At 41.3% G+C, this 22,947-nt stretch overlaps 1 protein-coding gene across 2 annotated transcripts in view; it reads left to right on the top strand.

Moving 5' to 3' along the window:
- The window catches only part of LOC141272710 (rho GTPase-activating protein 39-like), an 83,257-nt gene extending 61,230 nt beyond the window's left edge, over nt 1-22,027 (top strand). For both annotated transcript variants that reach the window (XM_073683702.1, XM_073683701.1), the window contains 5 exons: nt 5,030-5,103; nt 11,405-11,604; nt 11,882-11,973; nt 14,794-14,963; nt 16,066-22,027. In XM_073683702.1, the coding sequence (XP_073539803.1) occupies nt 5,030-5,103; nt 11,405-11,604; nt 11,882-11,973; nt 14,794-14,963; nt 16,066-16,260 (731 nt within the window). In that variant the 3' untranslated portion in view covers nt 16,261-22,027. The remainder of the gene's footprint in view (nt 1-5,029; nt 5,104-11,404; nt 11,605-11,881; nt 11,974-14,793; nt 14,964-16,065) is intronic.
- The last annotated feature ends 920 nt before the right edge of the window (nt 22,028-22,947 follow it).

Here is a 22,947-nt window from a genome sequence, read left to right as displayed (position 1 = left end):
TCCCAGTTCTCCCATTATTACAAGGCTTCCCAGTAGTGAGCTCACGCCACTGGAATGCAGCAATTCATTGTGTCCACTTACAGTGCTCATCTCCGCATTCAGTTTCTTCAGGATCTATTTCAGTAGCTGACACACCTATTCAGCAAATCAGAAGAAATTACCTCTCTGTGACAAAGCCCTTTGTCATGCTTCCTTTTACTATTGTTATGGTTGTTGGTATGGTTGCTGCGTTGGTCTACTCTGTAATATTCCTTTTAGTACATTGGTCTGATATGTGTGCATTCATGTTGTGTTGTGGATTTACCTTTAAAGGGAATCTGTCACCAGGCTTTTGCTACCGCATCTGAGAGTAGCATAATGTAGGGTCTGAGACCATGATTCCAGCAATGTGTCACTTACTGAGCTGCTTGCTGTCATTTTGATAAAATCCTTGTTTTCTCTGCTGTAGATCTAGCAGTTCTCTGAATATTGAGTCCGATATAACCCACCCACACCTCTGATTCACAGCTTTGTACTGTGTATAAAGAAATCTAACAATCAGTTGGGGGGGTGGGGGGGGCAGGATTATACATAGTGCATGAATATGGAGGAATACATGGCAGCAGCTTTATTAGTCCTCTACTGATAATCTGATGATAAAACAGTGATTTTATCAAAGCTACACTAAGCAGCCCAGTAAGTGACACATCGCTGGAATCACTGTCTCTGTCTCTACACAATGCTGCTCTCAGATTAGGTGGCAAAAACCTGGTGAAAAATTCCCTTTAAAGGGGTTGTCATGGTGATAAAACCTATTTAATAGAAGGAAGTCTGGAACTTGAGACCACAAACCATTAGCTGGAGCAGAGAACATCTATGAAGACTGTCTTTGTCATGTGAACTCCTCCATGTATCAACACCATGTAATGCTCGCAAGTCATGTCTGCAAGGGGAAAGTATTATTTTCGGAGGACCCTTCTAATAGGAATAGATTGTTTACATTGTATGATATAGTAAATTGATAGCTTACATCAGTGTTTTCCCATCTCCAGCCCTCAAGATTCACCAGCAGGTGTTTTCAGGATTTCCTTAGTATAATTCCATCCCCTGTGCAATACTAAGGAAATCCTGAAAATATGACCTGTAGGGGGCCGCGAGGACGGAAGATGGGGAACACTAGCTTACATAAATATAATTAATTATCATACTAGCAATAAATCACCTTCTACATGAACACTTTTATGTGGTAAAATAAATTGGATACGGGCATATTATAAAACTGTCCCAGATTAGTGTCAGAATTATAGACCTCAGCTATTAGCCCTTTGGCTGATTTACATGCTGCATTTAGTAATGGTCACTGTGGAAATTGCCCAAACCAATAATTTCCAAATGATTCTAATCACTGTAAGGCTATGTGCCCACGATGCAGAAATGCTCCGGATTTTTCCTGAGCGTTTCTGCATCTCCCTGGCAGAAAAAACGCATGCGGATTGTACATGCGGATTGTACATGCGTTTTTCCTGCCAGGGACATGCGGATGTAAAGCGTTATTCACATGCATTTCCGCATGCGAGTTGACAAGCGCTTACCAAACGATTTTAGCATCACTTGGAAAGTGCTTGACAACTGGGTCACACTATATAAATCCATGCAACCGGCATGGATTTATATAGTGTGACCGAAAGAATGGTAAAAAATAAAAAATAAATATTATACTCACCTTCCGATGGCCCCCGGTCTCCTCCGGTGTGTTGGGCGGCTCGCGATGGTCTAAAAGGTCCTTCCATGACATCATTTAGTCATGTGACAGGTCACGCGACCACCGACATCCGCGGTCGCTTGACCTGTCACATGACTAAATGACGTCATGGAAGGTCCTTTTAGACCATCGCAAGCCGCCGGGTAGCCAGGACGCATCGCTATGGAGACCGGGGGCCATCAGAAGGTAAGTATAATGTATTTATTTATTTTAAATTATTTTTTTTTACAGGTACTATGGTACCCGAGTCTGGAGGAGAGTCTCCTACTCTCCAGACCCGGGTACCATCAGCACATTGAATCACTTAATATCCGCATGTGCACATGTAGTCATGCGGATATTAAGCGATTCAATGCAAGTCAATGGCGGCGAAAACGCCACAATTACGCAAAATAATTGGTAGTGCTGCGGGTTTTTCCGCAATGATAATCCGCAGCGGAAATTTCCGCAGCATGTGCACAGCACATGCGGATTATCATTGGGGAACATGGCAGACCTTCTACCATGCGTTTTTTAAGCGCTTCTGCAGCGGAATTGCCGCTGCGGAAACACTTAAAAAAACGTATAGTGGGCACACAGCCTCATAGTAACTGAAACACGCATGACCTTAGACAAGCCGGGATGGGATGTTCGCCACATGTACAGTACAGACCAAAAGTTTGGACACACCTGATCATTTAAAGATTTTTCTGTATTTTCATGACTATGAAAATTGTACATTCACACTGAAGGCATCAAAACTATGAATTAACACATGTGGAATTATATACTTAACAAAAAAGTGTGAAACAACTGAAAATATGTCTTATATTCTAGGTTCTTCACAGTAGCCACCTTTTGCTTTGATGACTGCTTTGCACACTCTTTGCATTCTCTTGATGAGCTTCAAGGGGTAGTCACCGGAAATGGTCTTCCAACAATCTTGAAGGAGTTCCCAGGGATGCTTAGCATTTGTTGGCCCTTTTGCCTTCACTCTGCGGTCCAGCTCACCCAAAACCATCTCGATTGGGTTCAGGTCTGGTGACTGTGGAGGCCAGGTCATCTGGTGTAGCACCCCATCACTCTCCTTCTTGGTCAAATAGCCCTTACACAGCCTGGAGGTGTGTTTGGGGTCATTGTCCTGTTGAAAAATAAATGATGGTCCAACTAAGCGCAAACCGGATTGAATAGCATGCCGCTGCAAGATGCTGTGGTAGCCATGCTGGTTCAGTATGCCTTCAATTTTGAATAAATCCCCAACAGTGTCACCAGCAAAGCACCCCCACACCATCACACCTCCTCCATGCTTCACGGTGGGAACCAGGCATGTAGAGTCCATCCGTTCACCTTTTCTGCGTCGCACAATGACACGGTGGTTGGAACCAAAGATCTCAAATTTGGACTCATCAGACCAAAGCACAGATTTCTACTGGTCTAATGTCCATTCCTTGTGTTCTTTAGCCCAAACAAGTCTCTTCTGCTTGTTGCCTGTCCTTAGCAGTGGTTTCCTAGCAGCTATTTTACCATGAAGGCCTGCTGCACAAAGTCTCCTCTTAACAGTTGTTGTAGAGATGTGTCTGCTGCTAGAACTCTGTGTGACATTGACCTGGTCTCTAATCTGAGCTGCTGTTAACCTGCGATTTCTGAGGCTGGTGACTCGGATAAACTTATCCTCAGAAGCAGAGGTGACTGCTCTTCCTTTCCTGGGGCTTTCCCCATGTGAGCCAGTTTCTTTGCAGCGCTTGATGGTTTTTGCAACTGCACTTGGGGACACTTTCAAAGTTTTCCCAATTTTTCAGACTGACTGACCTTCATTTCTTAAAGTAATGATGGCCACTCGTTTTTCTTTACTTAGCTGCTTTTTTCTTGCCATAATACAAATTCTAACAGTCTATTCAGTAGGACTATCAGCTGTGTATCCACCAGACTTCTGCACAACACAACTGATGGTCCCAACCCCATTTATAAGGCAAGAAATCTCACTTATTAAACCTGACAGGGCACACCTGTGAAGTGAAAACCATTTCTGGTGACTACCTCTTGAACCTCATCAAGAGAATGCCAAGAGTGTGCAAAGCAGATCAAAGCAAAAGGTGGCTACTTTGAAGAACCTAGATTATAAGACATATTTTCAGTTGTTTCACACTTTTTTGTTAAGTATATAATTCCACATGTGTTAATTCATAGTTTTGATGCCTTCAGTGCGAATGTACAATTTTCATAGTCATGAAAATACAGAAAAATCTTTAAATGAGAAGGTGTGTCCAAACTTTTGGTCTGTACTGTAGATCAGTGATTTTAGTTGATAAAGGAATAAATGGACGGTTAAGGCCCCGTCACACTTAGCGACGCTGCAACGATCCCAACAACGATACGACCTGTCAGGGATCGTTGCTGCGTCGCTATGTGGTCGCTGGTGAGCTGTCAAACAGGCAGGCTCACCAACGATCAGGGGAGCTGCGACATCGTGGAAAGAATCTTTCCACGATGTCCTGCTCCTGGTTACCAGTCTGCTGAAGCAGGAGCCGGCTGGTAACCATGGTAAACATCGGGTTACTAGGGGCACACGCGCACCTAGTAACCCGTTGTTTATCATGGTTACCACTCTGCTACGGTGAGCGGGAGGTTACCGCTCACTTTAGCTGGCTCTTAACCTAACCATGATAAACAGCGGGTTACTAAGTGCGCGTGTGCTCCTAGTAACCCGATGTTTATCATGGTTACCAGCCTGATCGCTGCTCCCGCTGGTCACACACAGCGATATGTGCTGACCAGCGGGAGGGCAACGACCAAAAAATGGTCCAGGACACTTTGCAGCGATCAGCGACCTCACAGCAGGGGCCTGATCGCTGCAAAGTGTCACACATAGCGACATCGCTGGTGAGGTCGCTGTTGCGTCACCAAAACCGTGACACAGCAGCGATCTCGCTATGTGAGACGGGGGCTTTAGGCTACGATTCCTGAGAAATTGGTTGCCTATCTACACCATCAGATGCATTATTTGGCTGCAGACTTCACATTGTTTAATGACATCAGTATAATATTCCTCATTTTTACAGGATTTCTGTTTAGATTTCTACGGATTGACGAGAATCAACCTTGTATGAACCTTTCTTTAGTCTGCAGAAAAACTGAGGTTATTCAAGGTGGATTCATGATAGAAAAAAGCATGTGCGGATTTCTCACTGCTCTGTTTATTGATGATGGAGTATTCTTTTCAAAATGTTGAGAAATCATTCATTTTAATTGTCATAAACGTATCTGTGATGACAACTGTTCCTTCATTCCTTATTGCTCTTTATATTCCAGGTCTCCCCATAAGCACCTACTCCAAATACTGTTACCGTAAGCTGCAAAAAGTCGCAGTTACTGGAGGAAAGAAGGTAAGAAACCTTGATGTTTGTGGTTTTATAGATTAAAATTGTTTTAGGGCTTCTATATAAACACTTCTCAATACCTAATACCTATTGTGTTGTATGTCCTGAGCACAGAGGAAATGCAGCGGAAAGTAAGCGAGTCTCCACATTTGTCAGCTCTCATAGCTATTCTACCAGGATGTGACTACTTCTCTCCTGGCGCATTAAAGCCCTTCTAACCCCCTAGAGAGGGTGATCACTATTTACATGCTACTGTTTTGTAGCAACCACACATTGCCAGCAGAGGATTGTTCATGGATCCAATTCTATTATTTGGACCCTTCTGATGTGGTACAGTTTACATGGCAATTGTACCACCAAGTGTGCAAGAGCATCCCCTGTGCAGGAGAATGAACGTGTAGGTGAGCTTTGAAGATATTTTTTTCCTTTGGTTAGAACGGTTTGTTTTACAGACGATAAGATATTTTCATGGTGACCTTGTAAAGTTCTGTCAAAGTGAAGATTAGAGACTGAAATAAGACATCCTGCAACATATCGAGAACTGTTTAGGTTGAATTTCTAATTAAAAATGGTCTAACAGAGAAACAAGGCTTGTTGCCCAAAGCTGCCAGTCAGATACCAGCTTTCATTTCTTTAAAGCTTTGGTAAGGTGAACGCTGACCAGGGCCATTAAGCCTTTTTCTTCAGGCAGTTTATGCAGGGCTGTGGAGTCGGAGTCAGTGCCCATTTTGGTGGAGTCGGAATAAAATGGACCGACTCAAACTCCTAAAATATATAATAAATTGGGTACAGTAGTTCAATGCAGTTTGTGGCAAATATTTTTTCATAAGAATTTGGGAAGGTTATGAAATGTCCTATAAATGTCTGTCCTATTCCTGATCTAAGGGTCTAGACTTTTAGCTGAGATGAATCTGTGCTACAGAAAATTGATCACTTAAACATGAGTCATGTATGAGGGAGTCGGAGTCGTGGAGTCCGTGTCATGGAAATTGGGAATTGGGGAGTCGGAGTCGAAGGTTTGCCTTACCGACTCCACAGCCCTGAGTTTATGGCCCATGGAGCGATTGCCACTGAAATCAGCGTCCATTAACAAAATTGAAACATCATGTATTGGACAAAGATCTATGTATATAGGGTATATTAATTATATTTACCAAGAGAGTGATGACTGCCCACTGCCTTGATGGCAAGAAGTGCGGACCCTCAGCCGATCGGTAGAGTTGAGTTCTACAAATAACAGTTCCGGTTCTTAAGAGGCCGCTGCCCAACAGATGGGATCAGAGGGAGCTCTGATAGTGGCTGTTAAACCTTTGATGGCTGCTCCATTACTGTGAAATGATGAAAGGGGATTCTCCTCTTTGATTGGATCGCTGTATTTCCCAATGACCTGACTGGAGACTGGGAGACCCATCTGCTATCAGCTCCCCGGGGATCTACAAAGGACTTCAGGGCTGTTTGTTACAGGACCCACTCCAGTGATTGCCTTTTAAATTTTACCTTTGTTGGGGATCATGTGTGAAAGAGTCATGAAGATAGTAACATACTCACTGGCCTCAGTCTTCTCCCGGTTTTTGCGGCACTCTGGTCCGTTGCAGCACTACATGACTGCATTAGCGACCTGCCGAGTGGTTGCTGTTATCACCGCCTCTCCCGTTGGTCTTTTATTACCTGCTGGATCGCTCCAGTGTTTCATGAAGGTCACAAGTCTATGAGAGCTTTGTTCTGGCTCTCATAGACTTGCATTGAGAGCTTGTGACGTAGCTTCTGACTTGCGGCCAGTCAGAAGTTGCGGTGACAAGATGGCGCCACGGGATCGGAGTGGCACTGAAAAAAGGTGAAGATGGCGGTGGGTAAGTATTAGAGTAGGGGCAGGGAACCTAGGTTTAAAAAACCACTCCAGCACTGATATAAAAAAAAAGCTGGAGTGGTGCTTTATGTAAAAGCCAGCTGTTAGGACAACACTTGTGTCAGAGATGTAGACCATAATGTATTTGCCTGAAGCACAAAAATGTAATTATAGAAAAAGGGCGACAAAAAGCCATTCTTTAATACCAAGGAATATATAAAACAAACAAAAAAATCTTACACCTATGAAGTATCTATACAACCATTATAACCAGAAAAAAATAATTAGGTTATAATCAAAGTAAATGCTATAAAAAAAGCCAAAAATCCCTTTGTGAATATTCAAAACAACGGGGACTAATAAAACAATTTCGCCTGCATAAAACAAGTCCTGAAACAGCCTTGTCAGTGAAAATATAAAAATATTATACCCGCTAAAAGACGAGAGGCGAATGTAAAAAAAAATGTAGCTGGCTAGTTATAACGGCCTTCTCATGTCTGGTCAATAAGGGGTTAAGGAAGTGCTAGGTTGGTACTAGACAATAAAGGTGTGGGTTAATGGTTACCTTTGAGTAAGTATACCCCTTTAACACATATGTGTATGAGAAGTATACTGTTTAGATGGGAAAACAATGATTAGCTTCCACTCTGCTCACAAAAGTCTCAGCAAATATAAATTATGTCCCAGTGAAGTTCTAAGGGACAGACATATGTCTCCTGGCTTCGCCTCCTCGGACTCTGCACGAGCTGCGGTTTTGTTAATTTGATTTATTTAGCTCGGGGTTTCATTGTAGATTTTAACATCCCCATGTAAGGACATGTCATTAAATCACAGCAGGGGTACAATTCCCAGGTTTTCCTGCCAAATGTAGAAGTGCTGCTGTCACCAGCAAATAAACCAGAGGATGAAAATATACACACATTGAAAAGCTGGGGAGAGTGGAGGCTTTGTAGTGTGCGATTATTCGGTGTCCTCGTGTAACTGTTCTTATGGCAGTCAATTAAGTGTTTTTATCTTCTGTGAAAAGGATCCACTTCCATTAGGCCTGGTTTAGGTATTCTGCTCATTCTGCATGCCAGTAATAGTACATAAAGTAACACAAGAATATTGAAATAGGTGTTAAAACATTAATTAAAAACCTGGATATTATTAGATTACCGTATATCATTTGCCATATTTATGTACACTGCTCAAAAAAATAAAGGGAACACTTAAACAACACAATGTAACTCCAAGTCAATAACACTTCTGTGGAATCAACCTGTCCAGTTATGAAGCAACACTGACTGTGAATCAATTTCTCCTGCTGTTGTGCAAATGGAACAGACAACTGGTAGAAATGATAGGCAATTAGCAAGATACCCCCTATAAAGGAGCGGTTCTGCAGGTGGTGACCACAGACCATTTCTCTGTTCTCATCCTTTTTGCCTGTTGTTCTGGTCCCTTTTTCATTTTGCCATTGCTCTCACCCCTAGAGGTACAGTAGCATGAGGCTGTGTCTACAGTACAACCCACAGAAGTTGCTCAGGTAGAGCAACTCATCCAGGATGGCACATCAGTGCGAGCTGTGGCAAGAAGGGTAGCTGTGTCTGTCAGCACAGTGTCCAGAGCATGGAGCAGATACCTGGAGATGTGGAAGGAGCCATAGGAGGGCAACAACCCAGCAGCAGGACCGTTATCTCCTCCTTTGTACAAGGAGGAACAGGAGGAGCATTGCCAGAGCCCTGCAAAATGACCTCCAGCAGGCCACAAATGTGCATGTGTCTGCACAAACGGTTAGAAACCGACTCCATGAGGGTGGTATGAGGGCCCGACGTCCACAAATGGGGGTTGTGCTCACAGCCCAACACCGTGCAGGACGCTTGGCATTTGCCACAGAACACCAGGATTGCCAAAGTCGCGACTGGCGCCCTGTGCTCTTCACAGATGAAAGCAGGTTCACACTGAGCACATGTGACAGACGTGACAGAATCTGGAGACGCCGTGTAGAGTGATCTGCTGCCTGCAACATCCTTCAGCATGATCGGTTTGGCAGTGGGTCAGTAATGATGTGGGGTGGCATTTCTTTGGAGGGCCGCACAGCCCTCCATGTGCTCGCCAGAGGTAGCCTGACTGCCTTGTGAGACCATATGCTGGTGCGTTTGGCCCTGGGTTCCTCCTAATGCAGGACAATGCCAGACCTCATGTGGCTGGAGTGTGTCAGCAGTTCCTGCAAGATGAAGGCACTGAAGCTATGGGCTGGCCCGTCCGTTCCCCAGACCTGAATCCGATTGAGCACATCTGGGGCATCATGTCTTGCTCCATCCACCAACGTCACGTTGCACCACAGACTGTCCAGGAGTTGGCGGATGCTTTAGTCCAGGTCTGGGAGGAGATCCCACAGGACACCATCCGCAACCTCATCAGGAGCATGCCCAGGCGTTGTATGGAGGTCATATAGGCACGAGGAGGCCACACACAATACTAAGCCTCATTTTGACTTGTTTTAAGGACATTACATCAAAGTTGGATCAGCCTGTAGTGTGTTTTTCCACTTTAGTTTTGGGGGTGACTCCAAATCCAGGCCTCCATTGGTTAATAAATTTGATTTCCATTGATGATTTTTGTGTGATTTTGTTGTCAGCACATTCAGCTTTGTACAGAACAAAGTATTCAATAAGAATATTTCATTCATTCAGATCTAGGATGTGTTATTTGAGTGTTCCCTTTATTTTTTTGAGCAGTGTATATTCTTGTAATGAAAAATATAGTAAACATTAAGGCCACGTTCACACAATCAGTATTTGGTCAGTATTTTACATCCTTATTTGTAAGCCAAAACCAGAAGTGGAACAATCACAGGAAAAGTACAATAAAAACACGTCACCACTTCTGCAATTTTCACTTACTCCTGGTTTTGGCTTACAAATATTGAGGCAAATACTGACCAAATACTGAACATGTGAACATGGTTAACCCCTTTACAACCTTTGTCGTACATGTACATCAAAAGTCATGTCTCTGCGTGTGAGCCCGCATCTTTCCTGGCAGATGATGGCTAATTTAATCAGCCATCATGTGCCATTAACAACCGCCGGTGGAATGAAGCTTCGCCCATGGCTGTTAACTAATGCTGCTGTAAATCTCTGGTCAGTAGCATTTAACACGCGCCGGCAGAGAGCGCGTCATTCCACGCTCCCATCGGCGTGCTGTGACTTGATTGCAGGTCACCTATGGGGTGTCATGACAGGGGGGGGCTGCGGAAGACTTCCATGCCTGTCACTCCGATACTCCTGTTTAGCTGGCGTTCATAGGAGATTGTGATTTTCACTATACATAGCAATGCTGATGCACTGCTATGTACAGTACAAGCGATCAGATGATCACAGCTTCAAGTTCCCTGAGGGGACTAATAAATACAGTAATAAGTGAAAAAAAAAGTTTTTAAAAATAAGAAAAAATAAAAAAAACACAAACTTTAAATTTCCTTCCTTTTGTCCCATTAAAAATAAAACAATACACATATTCGGTATCACTGTGGTCAAAAAAGTCGAATCTATAAAGATATAAAATAAATTAATCTGATCTGTAAACGGCGTAATGAAGAAAATAATCAAAACACCACAAATACGTTTTTTGTCCACTGAAACATTGCAATCAAATGCAATAAGGGGCGATCAAAATATTGTACCTACCCCAAAATGGTATCAGTAAAAACATGAGGTCAGGACACAAAAAATAATCCTGTCACACAGCCTCATATCCTGAAAAATTAAAACGGATTTTTTTTCATCACTTAAATAAAAAAAAATATATACATTTTTGATATCTGCAAACTCGTACTGACCTGGAGGATCAGTTTTACCATATAATGAACATGGTAAATAAAAAAACCAAAAAACAATTGTCGAATTTCACTTTTTTTTGCAATTTCAACGTACACTGAGAATTTTTTTCCCACTTTCCAGTACATTACATGATAAAATGAATGATGTATTTCAAAAGTACAACTCGTCCCGCAAAAAAAAACAAGCCCTCACCCAGCTATGTGGACGTAAAAATAAAACCAGTTATGGGTCTTGGAAGAAGGAGAGGAAAAAAAAAGAAAAAACGGAAAATAGCCTGGGGGTGAAGTGGTTAAAGGGGATCTCCTCCACCTTTGACAAGACAAGTCCCTGGCTAATAAAACATAAATGCTGTCCTGATCATTGCTGCTCCTACAATAAAAGAAAGTGGAAACCGCAACAACTTTAGGAAACTGTAATAAAATGGAAACTTCAGAAAGATTTATTATACATCGAGGTGAGCAAAAATGGATTGTGAAAATCCCCTAGGAAGTCGCTGGCAAACCCCTCGGCTTGTGTCTATGCCAGGATTCTATTGCAGAGTGCTGATGCTTTCGGATAATTTCATTACATTACTTCCTAGGTGATATTGGTAAACGTATATACTTTTTAATTACCAATTTTACTATTGTGTTAGGGACTGAGAAAACCGACCCTGGAGGAAATTGAGCAAGCTCGGCAAGCCATTCTCACCCCATCTCTTTTTGGGAGCTCTCTGGAGGAGATTATGGAAAGGCAGAAAGAAGTGTATCCTGATCGCCGGCTGCCTTGGGCGCAGACGCAGCTCTCCTTGCAAGTGTTAGCACTGGGAGGAGAAAGGACAGAAGGAATATTCAGGTGTGTTTCACGTGGTAGTATTTAATGTAAATGTAAGTATATGTAATCCAAAACACAGCTAAGATTTAGACCGTTCCGTTATGTTTTCGCTATGTAGGATCCATTCCTGGTTTTGGCTTACAGATATTCATAATATTGATATGTGAATATAGATATGCATCAGATTCATCTAATAATGTGGTTCTAGGATCACATATTTTACTGTAATATAAAACAATGATTTCTTTTTTATTATTATTTCTATACTATTTTTATTCTCTTTTTATAACTTTGGTAGAGTCCCTGGCGATATTGATGAAGTGAACGCACTAAAGCTGCAGGTGGAACAGTGGAGAATTCCAGACAATTTGTCTGACCCAACCGTTCCTGGTAAATACATCCATTCTTCATAACACTTTTATTTTTTAAAGAGTAAACTTTTATTTTTTTTTAGAATTTTTAATAGTTATTAAACTTTGTAAATTACTTCATTAGGGTATATGTCTTCATTGTTGTAAAAAAAAAAATAATGTAGGTAGATTTTAAACCCCGGTTTCTTCCTCCTCAGTTTATTTGCCAGCCGTCAGCTGAATTGATATCAGATCGTACCCAATTGGAGTACAGAAAATGGCAGTGAAAGGGTTATCACTTGTATCTCACTAACTCTGGCAGTAACAAAACAGATAGAAAAAAAGTGCAAAGCATAAAGATACGAATAAAAATATAATTTTATTTCAACATCAATTAAAATTGAATAAGCTAAAAAACATATACATGACACAAGACATTCATGGCTGATGAATACTATAATAACATAATGGACACACAATATATACTATCAACTACAATAGAAAGAGGGTACAAGCATATGTTACAGATGGATACTAATGTAATAAAGATTTTGAGGTAAAATAGATGTAAATAGTAATTCAAAAAAGATCAATTACCACAGGATAATTTAGTATATTTCCAGAATATTTCCGGTGTAGAAAAATGCACAGTGGCAATAAGAGAAAAGTAACAAATCTCACCAGACCATGAAGAACCGCACCCGACGCACGTTTCACATCTAGCTTCGTCAATCGGTTTAGTCTATCTTTTTTGTGCAAATTGTGGCTGTAGTACCTCTTGCTCATGATATATTTGTAGGTTTATTAATTCTGGGAGTAAGCTGCTGTGAGAGAGCATTCAGCTAAAGAGAACACTTAGAGGAGGAGACAGGTGCTGATCCTTTCACTGCCATCATCTGTACTCCAAATTACGACCTGATATCAGTGCAGCTAAGGGCTGGCAAATACAGACAGGGGAATAAGAGGGTTCAGAAACCAGTTCACATGCAATATTTTTACAGGAATGAGGACAAATTCTCTAATAATGTGATTTGCAAAGTTTCATACCTTTCAATGTTGTTCAAAATTTTAGAAGAGGAAAAAAAATGAAAGTTTAAGGATTAAGTTGATGTCTAATTATCTCATTAATATTTTTAAGGCTTATTTACACAGGCCAGTATCGGCAACAAGCTTTCCTAAAAACTCTTGTTCTACCTGAGTAAACATGTCATCGATCAGGCAACGCATCAGCAAAATATTCTTTACTTGCTGGATTGGATAATTTTTTAAGTAAAAAACATCGTTGTCAAAAGAATATTATGGAAATGTGATGTGCTGCCAGCAACATGCATGCTGCGTAGGGACCAAATAATCGTATTAATGATCGTTCTAGCACCTTACAATTTAGGTCGGCCTTGTGAATTGTCCTTTAAATGAGCAACTATCAATTTGCAAGTAGTTGACTGGTAGTAAACTGCTAGTTTATAGACAGAAGTCTAAATGCACCTTTAAAGAGGTTGGCTCTACTTTTTTTTTTACATTAGGTCGTCCATATATGATTGCGACACCCGGCACCCTCACTTATGATCTGTTTCTGGCGATGCTGCTAGAAGACAGCAGCTCCGTCATTTCTTTAGAAGCCACTGCCGGGTACTACAGATCCACCCTCACAGGGGGTGTCTCAACCTCACTGATCAGATATTGATGGACTGTCCTAAGGATAGGCCAATAATAAAAAACGTAATGGCCAATCCCTTTAAAGCCTCATTCAGACGTCCATTTAACACAGTCTGTATACGGACCATGATGACGGACTGACTGAGGGTCTCCTGACCTGAACTTGACAGCCTCATTTGTTCCTATATGGTTGTCAAGTTCATGCATCATGGTCCTTACACGGATTCCATTACATGGACGTCTGAATGATGCTTTACTTTAAGATTACACTGAAAGTAAAGACCATTGTGGAAGAACTAATCTCTTGTCTTACACTTCTCCACTCAAGCTCCATATTCTTTTTGATTAAGGAAGGCATAGTGGTTTTTGTCACCCAGTCACTTATTGATGGAACCTGTCCATATTGTCCATTTTGGTGTAAATAGACTATAAAACATAGACTCTACTAGCCAGTCATACATTTGGTTGGCATATCGGTTTAATAAGCTGTATTGTAAAGTGTAGTCAACTTTTTATTTTCAATAATGGGAGTCAACTATATAGTTATATAACCTCCAAACTTGCCAAGTTGTTTCTAGTTTTTTTGTTTATTCAGAATTGCACCTTATAGCATCTGTAACATTAATCTCCATTACGGAATGTATAGTTGATGCCATGAGGTCAGAAAAATGCAGATCTCCTTTGATGCTTGTGTTGAGGCAAGCTGTTATCAAGTACATTCTTATATCGAAACATAAGATGGTGATGACAAGTAGCCATTCCTGGTGCATGAGTAGGATATGTGGGAAATGGAGAATGTTCACAGTAGTCTCAGGAATCTGTGCTATGAATACACTGGACTTAAATTTTAACCTCTGATCGCTGCAGTTTAACCCAATAGATGCCTCAGCCCCATGTGTATAAAAGACGTAACTTGACCGTATATGTGGGCTCATATATGAGAAATACTAGAGGTGTGGTTAAGTGCAGCGCTTGCATTTTGTTTCTTACTTTGGGTGTTTTACATTTAATATCTTTCTATGATAATATATTATTCTTCCTTGCATCTTCTGTCTTGGAAAACAAATTTATTCCATAAAGACATCTTTGTTACACATTTTAGCCTACTGTGATTCATGTCATAAATGGCCAGTACTTTCTTCTGATTGCAGATAATTTCTAAGATCACCACAGCACATCGCTAATTTGTATTTTTTTCCTTTAGCATCGCTCTTGAAGCTTTGGTATCGAGAGTTGGAGGAGCCACTAATCCCACAACAATTCTACAAGCAGTGCATTAGTAACTATGAAAATCCCGACGCAGCAGTGTCCGTCGTGCAGCAGCTTCCTGAACTGAACAGACTGGTGCTGTGCTACCTCATCCACTTCCTCCAGGTATGGTATCATAGGAGGGCTAATTGTTCATTTCCTGTTCTCTTAAAGGGTTTGTCCAGGCTTGGGATGAAAGTCTGTAGTCACTCTATGTGACTGCAGGCATCTGAATCCTGACCGCACGCTGTCAGAGTTTTCTGGTAATGCCAGTCCGACTAGACATGCTCATCCTCTCTCAGTGCATTACTATTGAGAAAGGACGAGCAAGTCTAGTCGGCACATGACTGCAAACTTTCTTTCCAAGCCTAGATAGCCATTTTAGGTATTCCCATTGAGAGAACCTCAATGCAGTAGGCTAGTCGCTGTACACAGGGGATACCTGACCTGCATTTTCTTCCACGTGTCTAGGTTGGCAGTGCAACAGATGAGTGCTCCTTGTGTTCATTCACTCGACCAACCCATAAAATGGCAGGTTGGACTGTATAGTGTCTGGTTAAGTAGAATTGTGACTAAATTATATTTGCTTCCTGTGCTTCTTAGCTTTTATATTCTGGCACAGTTCTTCTGGAAATCTTCTAAGCAATGGTGTGTGAAGTTGTTTGTACAACTTTGTCTACATGAGAAGTTTCAGGTTTCTTCTACAAATACATTGTGTTTTGTACTGATCTGGAGTTACAGCCTTTACACCAATTCTGAGCCACATTCACAGATGCCTCAGCCTTCCTTGTCAGCCTAGTGGCCGCACAGCGCACGTTCATAGGAGAACATCATTTCAACGATCAAAGAAACGGTTGCAAATTCAAGTCCCATAAGGGGATTAAAAAAATAATGCTTTTTCTGTATGAAAAAAAGTAAAAACTTAAAATGCCCCTCGCTCTCCTTTTTTCCCCTTTAATAATAATAAACAAGCACCATAAAAAAAACAAGTAAAAAAAAAAAGAATGGCAGAATTGAAGTTTTTTTTTACCATTTTATAACACTTGGTGTTTCTTCTCGATTTCAGTGCAATGCAGTTTTCAATGACACAGTTCATTTTCCTATGCAATTCTGGTGACCTGTATGGTAAAATGAGTTTGGGTGATGAACAAGAAGTAAGGCATCATATAATAGAAGCACTTTAAGAGAAACAAAAACTAATAACTGACCTCTTTCTATTTCCAAACAGATTTTCTCCCAACCTTCCAACGTGGGCACAACAAAGATGGACGTCAACAATCTTGCCATGGTCATGGCTCCAAATTGTCTGCGTTGTCAGTCAGATGACCCCAGAATTATATTTGAGAACACTCGGAAGGAGATGTCTTTTCTGAGGATGCTAATTGTCCATCTAGACACCAGTTTTGTTAGGGGGTTGCTGTGAGAGTGGAAAATGTCAGCTGTTTTCTTTGGTTCCTGTTACTTTTATATATCAGCATTGATTTCTCATTTTTTAAGAGAACAAGGTGAGGTCCCTCTAGGGGATTCCTACATATACTAGAGTGTCAGGATATCTCTAGCACTTTTTAAATCTGTGCTTTTTAGAGGTCATTAGTGCCAAAAGCATTAAATATGACTTCATCGGAGGTGCTCGGAGAACTTGTGAAAGCATGTCTACTCTCGGTGGTGGGAAAACAATACCTTCTTCTTTGTTCTTACAGTGAATGTTTCATTGTATAAAGGTTTCCCTCATGCAGAGACATTAGCTAAAAATTAAAGTGTGAGATATTAGGAAATCAAGGCTTTTTACAATGTACTATCGCTCTGGAGGGGCTGGAGCTCTTAATATATTTTGAATATATATATTTTTTTTTTTTTTTAATCTTTGTATTTCAATTTTGCTTTAAGCTCTCAGCTGTAATGTCAGAGCTCAGGGTGACCATTGTGACCACAATATAATACGTCAGGCTTTTTATTCCACTAATGAGTCTGTTGCAAACTTGAATAGTTTTTTCAAGGTGTGAATTACATTTCTCACTGTTTGCTATAAAATACGACATGAAACTAAACCTTGCTTGTGTGACAAGAAAGTAAGCTCATCTGCTATTAAATGACCTGACCTTGCGGGTGCAGCAAACACTTTTTTTAGTGTTGGAGCAGATGTGACGTTACGGCTTTTCTAAGTACCGTAGTTCCTATAACTCCGTATGGTTAAGCAATGAAGACAATGCTTCATTTACAAGGTCCGGCACATATTGCAGCATATGGTGAATTATTCTATAGTTCATGATCATTTGTTGGGAAGCAGACATCGGTTTCAGGATGTAGTAATTTAATGCTACCTGTTCAGATTACTCTTTTCCTGTAAGACAGTACAGAGCTTTTTTCCTGTATCCTATTGATCTGTTGTAAAATAATGGTCTCTGCAGAATTTATTATCGTAAAATGATTGTCGCTTCCAAATCTTGCTAATCTCTAAGATTAGCATTTCTAAGATGGATTTGATGACTATCTGAATGCAAGTCATATTTTCCATTCTCTAGTTTTACTAAATAACTTTTGTGAAAAAAAAACCTCTTGTCCACAGACTGTGGCCATTATTGCACCTTATCTTTCCTCAAGTGAAAAGGGGTAAGTTCAGTACCAGACACAGTGCTGGAGTGGAACTGTTTCTGGGAACGATCCTTAACGAGAACCTGCCATCAGGATCATGCATGTGAAACTAAATTAATGAGCATATAGGCACTGTTATACTGATTTAATAGGTACCTTCAGTGTAGAAATCCATGGCCTGGTTGTTTAATTATCATTACAAGTTTTGGTGCAATAAGCTCTTCGCACACCAGGGCTTGACTGGCGCTTGCGCACATTGACCTCTTGGCAAACTTCAGGAAAATGGGGCCGGTGTCGGCGCAGATTTAGATCTCTGCTCAATGACGAGCCGAAATCTCAATCTGCCACCGGCGCCATTTTACTCAAGACCGCCGGGAGGTCAATGTATGCATGCGCCAACACTGGCACCATTTTCCTAAAGTCCACAGCAAGATCAATGGACGCTAACACTGCCCTTGATGAGAACGGCGCCGGCACGAAATTTAAAACTATAAGAAGATACAGACACTAGAGGCAGAGGAGGGGCTGTGGCAAAGCCGAAAACCCTACCTACAGTCCTGCCCCACAGTCCCTCACCGATGCACGAACAGCTTATTGTACCAAAACTTTGAATGAATTAAACAACCAGGCTGTGGATTTCTACACTGAAGGTGCCAATTAAGTCAATATAACAGCGCCTTTATGCCCATACCTTTAGTTTATCAGGCATGATCCTGATAACAGGTTGTCTTTAAAGGGTTTTTCCAAGACTATTTTTATTTTACTTTTTTACTAAGGACCTAAAGACTAACAGGCAGGTAGTTGCCAACTACCTGCCTGTTCTACCCGGTGCTGGCACAGAGCTCCTGCCGGCTATTCAGCTGGTCCAGATCAACAGTTTTCCCTCTTCTAGGCTGCTTTGTCGACACGGGGTCATGCTGATTGACAATTGGCTCCCCGCAGTTAGGCAGCAGTGAGCCAGCAGTCAATGTCGGCCATCATGCCCCGTCAATAGAGCAGGGTGGAAGAGAAGCCACTGCCCTGTCTACGTGACATCAGCGGTAGCTGCTGAATCGCCAGCCGGAGCGGTTTGTGACTGCTGTGTGCCAGCGGAGATCGGAGCCAGTTTTTAGGCCCTAGTCAAAAAAAATAAATTGTCCCGGATAATCATAACCCCTTTAAATGCTACCACCAAATACACCAATCTGTTTTTTTGTACAATAACACATGGGTGCTCAACCTATACAACTGGCAATCTAATAATCGCGGGAACAGGGGAGCAGCTCTAAAAACCGATGCACAAATTGCTGGGGCAAATGTGTTTTAATCTACAGGTAAGGCACAGAGCTTGTTCTGTCGGCAGATCCTGTTTACAATATGCTGTGATTTTTTTTCAATGTGTTGACATGGGACTGCATCTTAGTTACTGAAGTGTGAAATCTGTAGTTAACCGTACTAACAAGAATCAGTTTTCACAATTCATTGGAATGCAGAATAATGTGGGCACCCATCTGCATAGTAAACATTTCCAACCAAAACATGTATAAATATGTGAAAGCACAATCATACTTAAGTATTGTGCCGCACTGAGCAATACATTGAGATAATGTAACATACAAGTTCTGCTCATATGCTCTAATAAGACATCAACCAGATGTCTGTTTTCTGACCTGCCCTAGAAATATGAAAGGTAGAATATCATTACCAGCTTCTAGGGCATACAACATACACCTGTGTCCATGGTGCTTATCTGGAAACTATTTTATCCATCACTGAAATATCTTACTGTGATTGTCAAGTTTCACTGATACACAAATCCAGACCACTGTTTTAGATTTGTTTTATTGTTTTTCTCCGCTTTCTTACATGTGCGGTTTACAAATACTTACAGAATGCTTTAGGGTGATGCTGAACACTTGGTTATATATTGTCAAATCTCAGGTTTGAAACGTAGGAGTAGGTCTGTATTGGAGAACGTTGTTATTAGCCGCCCATAAAAATTAGAATTGACAGCTATTTTTCCTATCTCTACTAACGTACATGTTTGGTTTAGCCAATGGCCAGAGGGGAATAAGTAGCTGTCAGACACATCTGGCAGGGGCTTATCTCCTGCAGGAACAAAGGATCGGACATACTGGAATCAAACATGCCTGATTCCTCTGACTCAAACCCCATATACATACCATTTGCAATTTACCTCTTATTAAAAATCCTCTCCATTCCCAAGACTGGAAGGATTTTATAATGTTATAGTTTACAGCAGTGGCCGGTAACCTACGCAAAAATCAGTAGTCTATCAGTGGTGGCCAGTCTGCTAAGCATGGAGCACAGCACTTGCAAGCACTGCTCAGAAACTGGACGGATCTCAGGATCTGGCCAGTCCACAGGATAAGTGATAGGGTGCTTTCATATTGCGTTCATGGGTCCCGTCGGGACGTACATCCGAACCCCTCCCCCCTCCTCCACCCACAAAACGGGGTTTGGACTTATGCACCAGCGAGGCCATAGACTGTAATGGTGACGGCAAAGCGTCTCAGTGTCCACCTCCAGTAGGCGTACACTCCTAAAAATGATGCATGTCAGATCGCACGTTCACTCTGCCGTCACCATTACAGTCTATGGCCCGTCGGTGCATACGTCCGAATCCCGTTTTGCTGGGAGGTTTGGACATAAGCCCCGACAGACCCACGGAGGCAATGTGAAAGCACCCTTAGCATTGGGACTCCCGCTGATCATGAGAATTGAGCAGCTGTTGTGCTTGTATGGGTTCCCTGGGGGCACAATGCTGCTACATTCATTGTCTATGGGACTGTTGAAGATAGCTGAGTGCTATACTCGGTTACATCTGTCAGCGCCATAGACAATGAATGACTGCAGTGTGCCCCCAGGAAACCCAGTGATCAGACAAGTAGGACTGATTCACAAGATAGGTGGTATGTTGTAGTTGTGGGACAACCTGTTTAAAAGCCATAAATCGGCTCGGTTTTGGAGGAGAAATGCCACTATATCATATTTCAGCTGTCAATATATACAATTAATGGGAACCTGTCAGCTGCACCCCCAACCATGTCTCTACTGCACCCTACTTCTACATTTTAACAAGCTCCTTCTTATGCCTTAATGATTGTAAAAGCGACGTTACAGTTGGTCCCATTCAAATCTCACGCAAGTGTACTATTTTATGCCTCCCTGGACGCGTACTGTGCTGATGAAGCCGGTGTGCTTACACCCAACTTCATTAAATATGTCCAGGGAAGCAAAACATAGCGGATGTGCAGATATTTGCAAAAAGCCGATGGTGACGTCGCTCTTGCAAATCATGTCAATCACAAGTTGGGAGGGAGGAATTAGTCCGGGGGAATTGATGCCCCCGGATTAGTCCTCACAGATTTGTATAACGCAAGCATGGATTAAAATTAGATTTTACAATATAGAGCAATTGTTAAGGCATAAGAAGGGACTTGTTAGAATGGGGCATAGCGGCTTCTTAGGGGGAGCCATGGAAGCTGAAAGGTCCCCTTTAAAATAACCTGGCTGTGCCTGTGTAAGTGCTTTAAAATAAGTAGTTGATATTACCGTAAATACATTTAATTTATTCTGTTAGGTCATGATCACATGTGGCATTCATGGTGCAAATTTTTGGTGTGGATTTTGCACCAAAAATCCACATCAAACAGTAAATGTGAAATGGGATTTACATGTTGTGGATTGAAAAAAAAAAAAGGCAAATGGTTCTCCAGCTGCATCACCCCTGTGGGGACAGAGCTGAGAACCTATTCAACCAAAATGGGGGTTCCAGCTGTACACATTTATGTGCGCTAGGTTTTCATCGGTGTGGATTATATACTATACCATTTGACGGTGCAGCACTATACACTGTAAAAGGAAAAACTTGTGGAAAGCGAGTCAGAGGCACCATAACATGCATTGTCAGGGCTTTCCTGTAGGCAACGTTCCCAGTTTGCATATTAAAACACTACTGGTTTGCATTGAGAAATGTATCGGGTCCAGCCTTATTGGACCCTTCTTGGGTACTGGACTTCTAGATCAAGATGGAAGCCACCCCAAGTCCGCGCGCCTCCACAATACCTGGTGCATGCGATCGCTGCTTGAATAGGTTTCTATGTGGGTCTCCGATAAAGTCTAAGCAATTTATTATCTACACTTTCCCGTGAAATCTTGCACAAATTCAGATCTAAAACCACAGAACTCATTTCTATTATATCCATGCAATATCTGGAGGAGTTTATGTATAAACACTTTTGACAGAAAAGGAGCCCTAGCTACATTTTGATTTCTTTTTATGCTGAGGTGTATAAATTACTATGTATAAAATGGTAAAATGCTTTATTTTATTTGGTTTGTCATAGCTGGACTGCCAGGATATGTAATTCTGTTTACTATTGTGCCAATTGGTCTCTTTTCATTGTGCATTAATATGGCGGGGTTTCCAAAAATGTTTGTATCTTTTGGTTTGAGAATGCAATTGTGTTTCTGTTCTAGAATGTGCTCTACACTGGAACTGTTCTTTGGCTGTAACATGTACATGCATTAATTCATCTGCAACATATTCTGCTTTTGTATTTTGCATAAGCAAATAAAAATATTTTACATTGTAATTGAGTTTTGGTGTTATTAATTAACAGAACAGTATTTTATTTTTTTAAGCAAAGTTTAGGTGGCAAGATATAATTCAGCAAGTAGTTAATATCTGAATTTGACATAATAATTCTCTTTGGACGAATTGCGTCTGTAGAATACATAGAAAGCCCTTTATATCCTTGGCAATAACATTTCATAACGCGTCTCAGCCATTGGATCACCTGCAATCAGCTTATTATAAGGTTATCTAGTGGCTAAAGGGAGCTGTCTAAGGCCTCATTCACACGTTATTTTTCCGCATACGACAAAAATGGACTGAATATTCTGATCATAGTTTGATCAGAGTGTGCTCCAAGGGTCATCCAATTCTCTCAGCCCGTAAAAATCCTGACAATCAGGACATCTCTCCTTTAGGATATGTTAACACTGTGCGCATTTAGTGTATAAAGTTTATGCACTGAATAATCCTCAGTGTGACACACTGTGAACATCTCATATATACATTTCAGCATAACGTGACCTGTGGTACACGGTTTTAAATCCGCAGCATGACAACTGTTTGTGGATTTACCCTTTCTAAATCCACAGGCTGTAATGTACACAGGGGTCTCAAACTCAGCCAGGTAAATGGGCCGAACATAGAAAAACTTGAATATGACGGGCCTCGTTCTTTGTGAGAGAAGATTTCGTTTTCAGTGATACCATTATTTTTCTATATGACTTTTTGATCATCTTTTTTTTTTTTGCCGTGTTTTTTATCCTCTTTAATGGTGTTTATCACATGGGCTTTGGTACAGGTCTTCTTCTATTTTACTTCAATTTTTACATAAAACAGCATTTTTAGTGGCCAAATATTATTCCATTTTCCTTTTTTTGACCCTTAATCGGCCCCATACAGTAATAGTTTTACAATTAGTCCCATATAGTAATTCTGTCC

The sequence above is a fragment of the Phyllobates terribilis genome, unplaced genomic scaffold (genome assembly GCF_046119375.1).
Source record: "Phyllobates terribilis strain yellow unplaced genomic scaffold, ASM4611937v1 Scaffold_5__5_contigs__length_657084704, whole genome shotgun sequence".
NCBI lineage: Eukaryota > Metazoa > Chordata > Amphibia > Anura > Dendrobatidae > Phyllobates > Phyllobates terribilis.
This window is presented reverse-complemented; position numbering and strand designations above follow the sequence as displayed.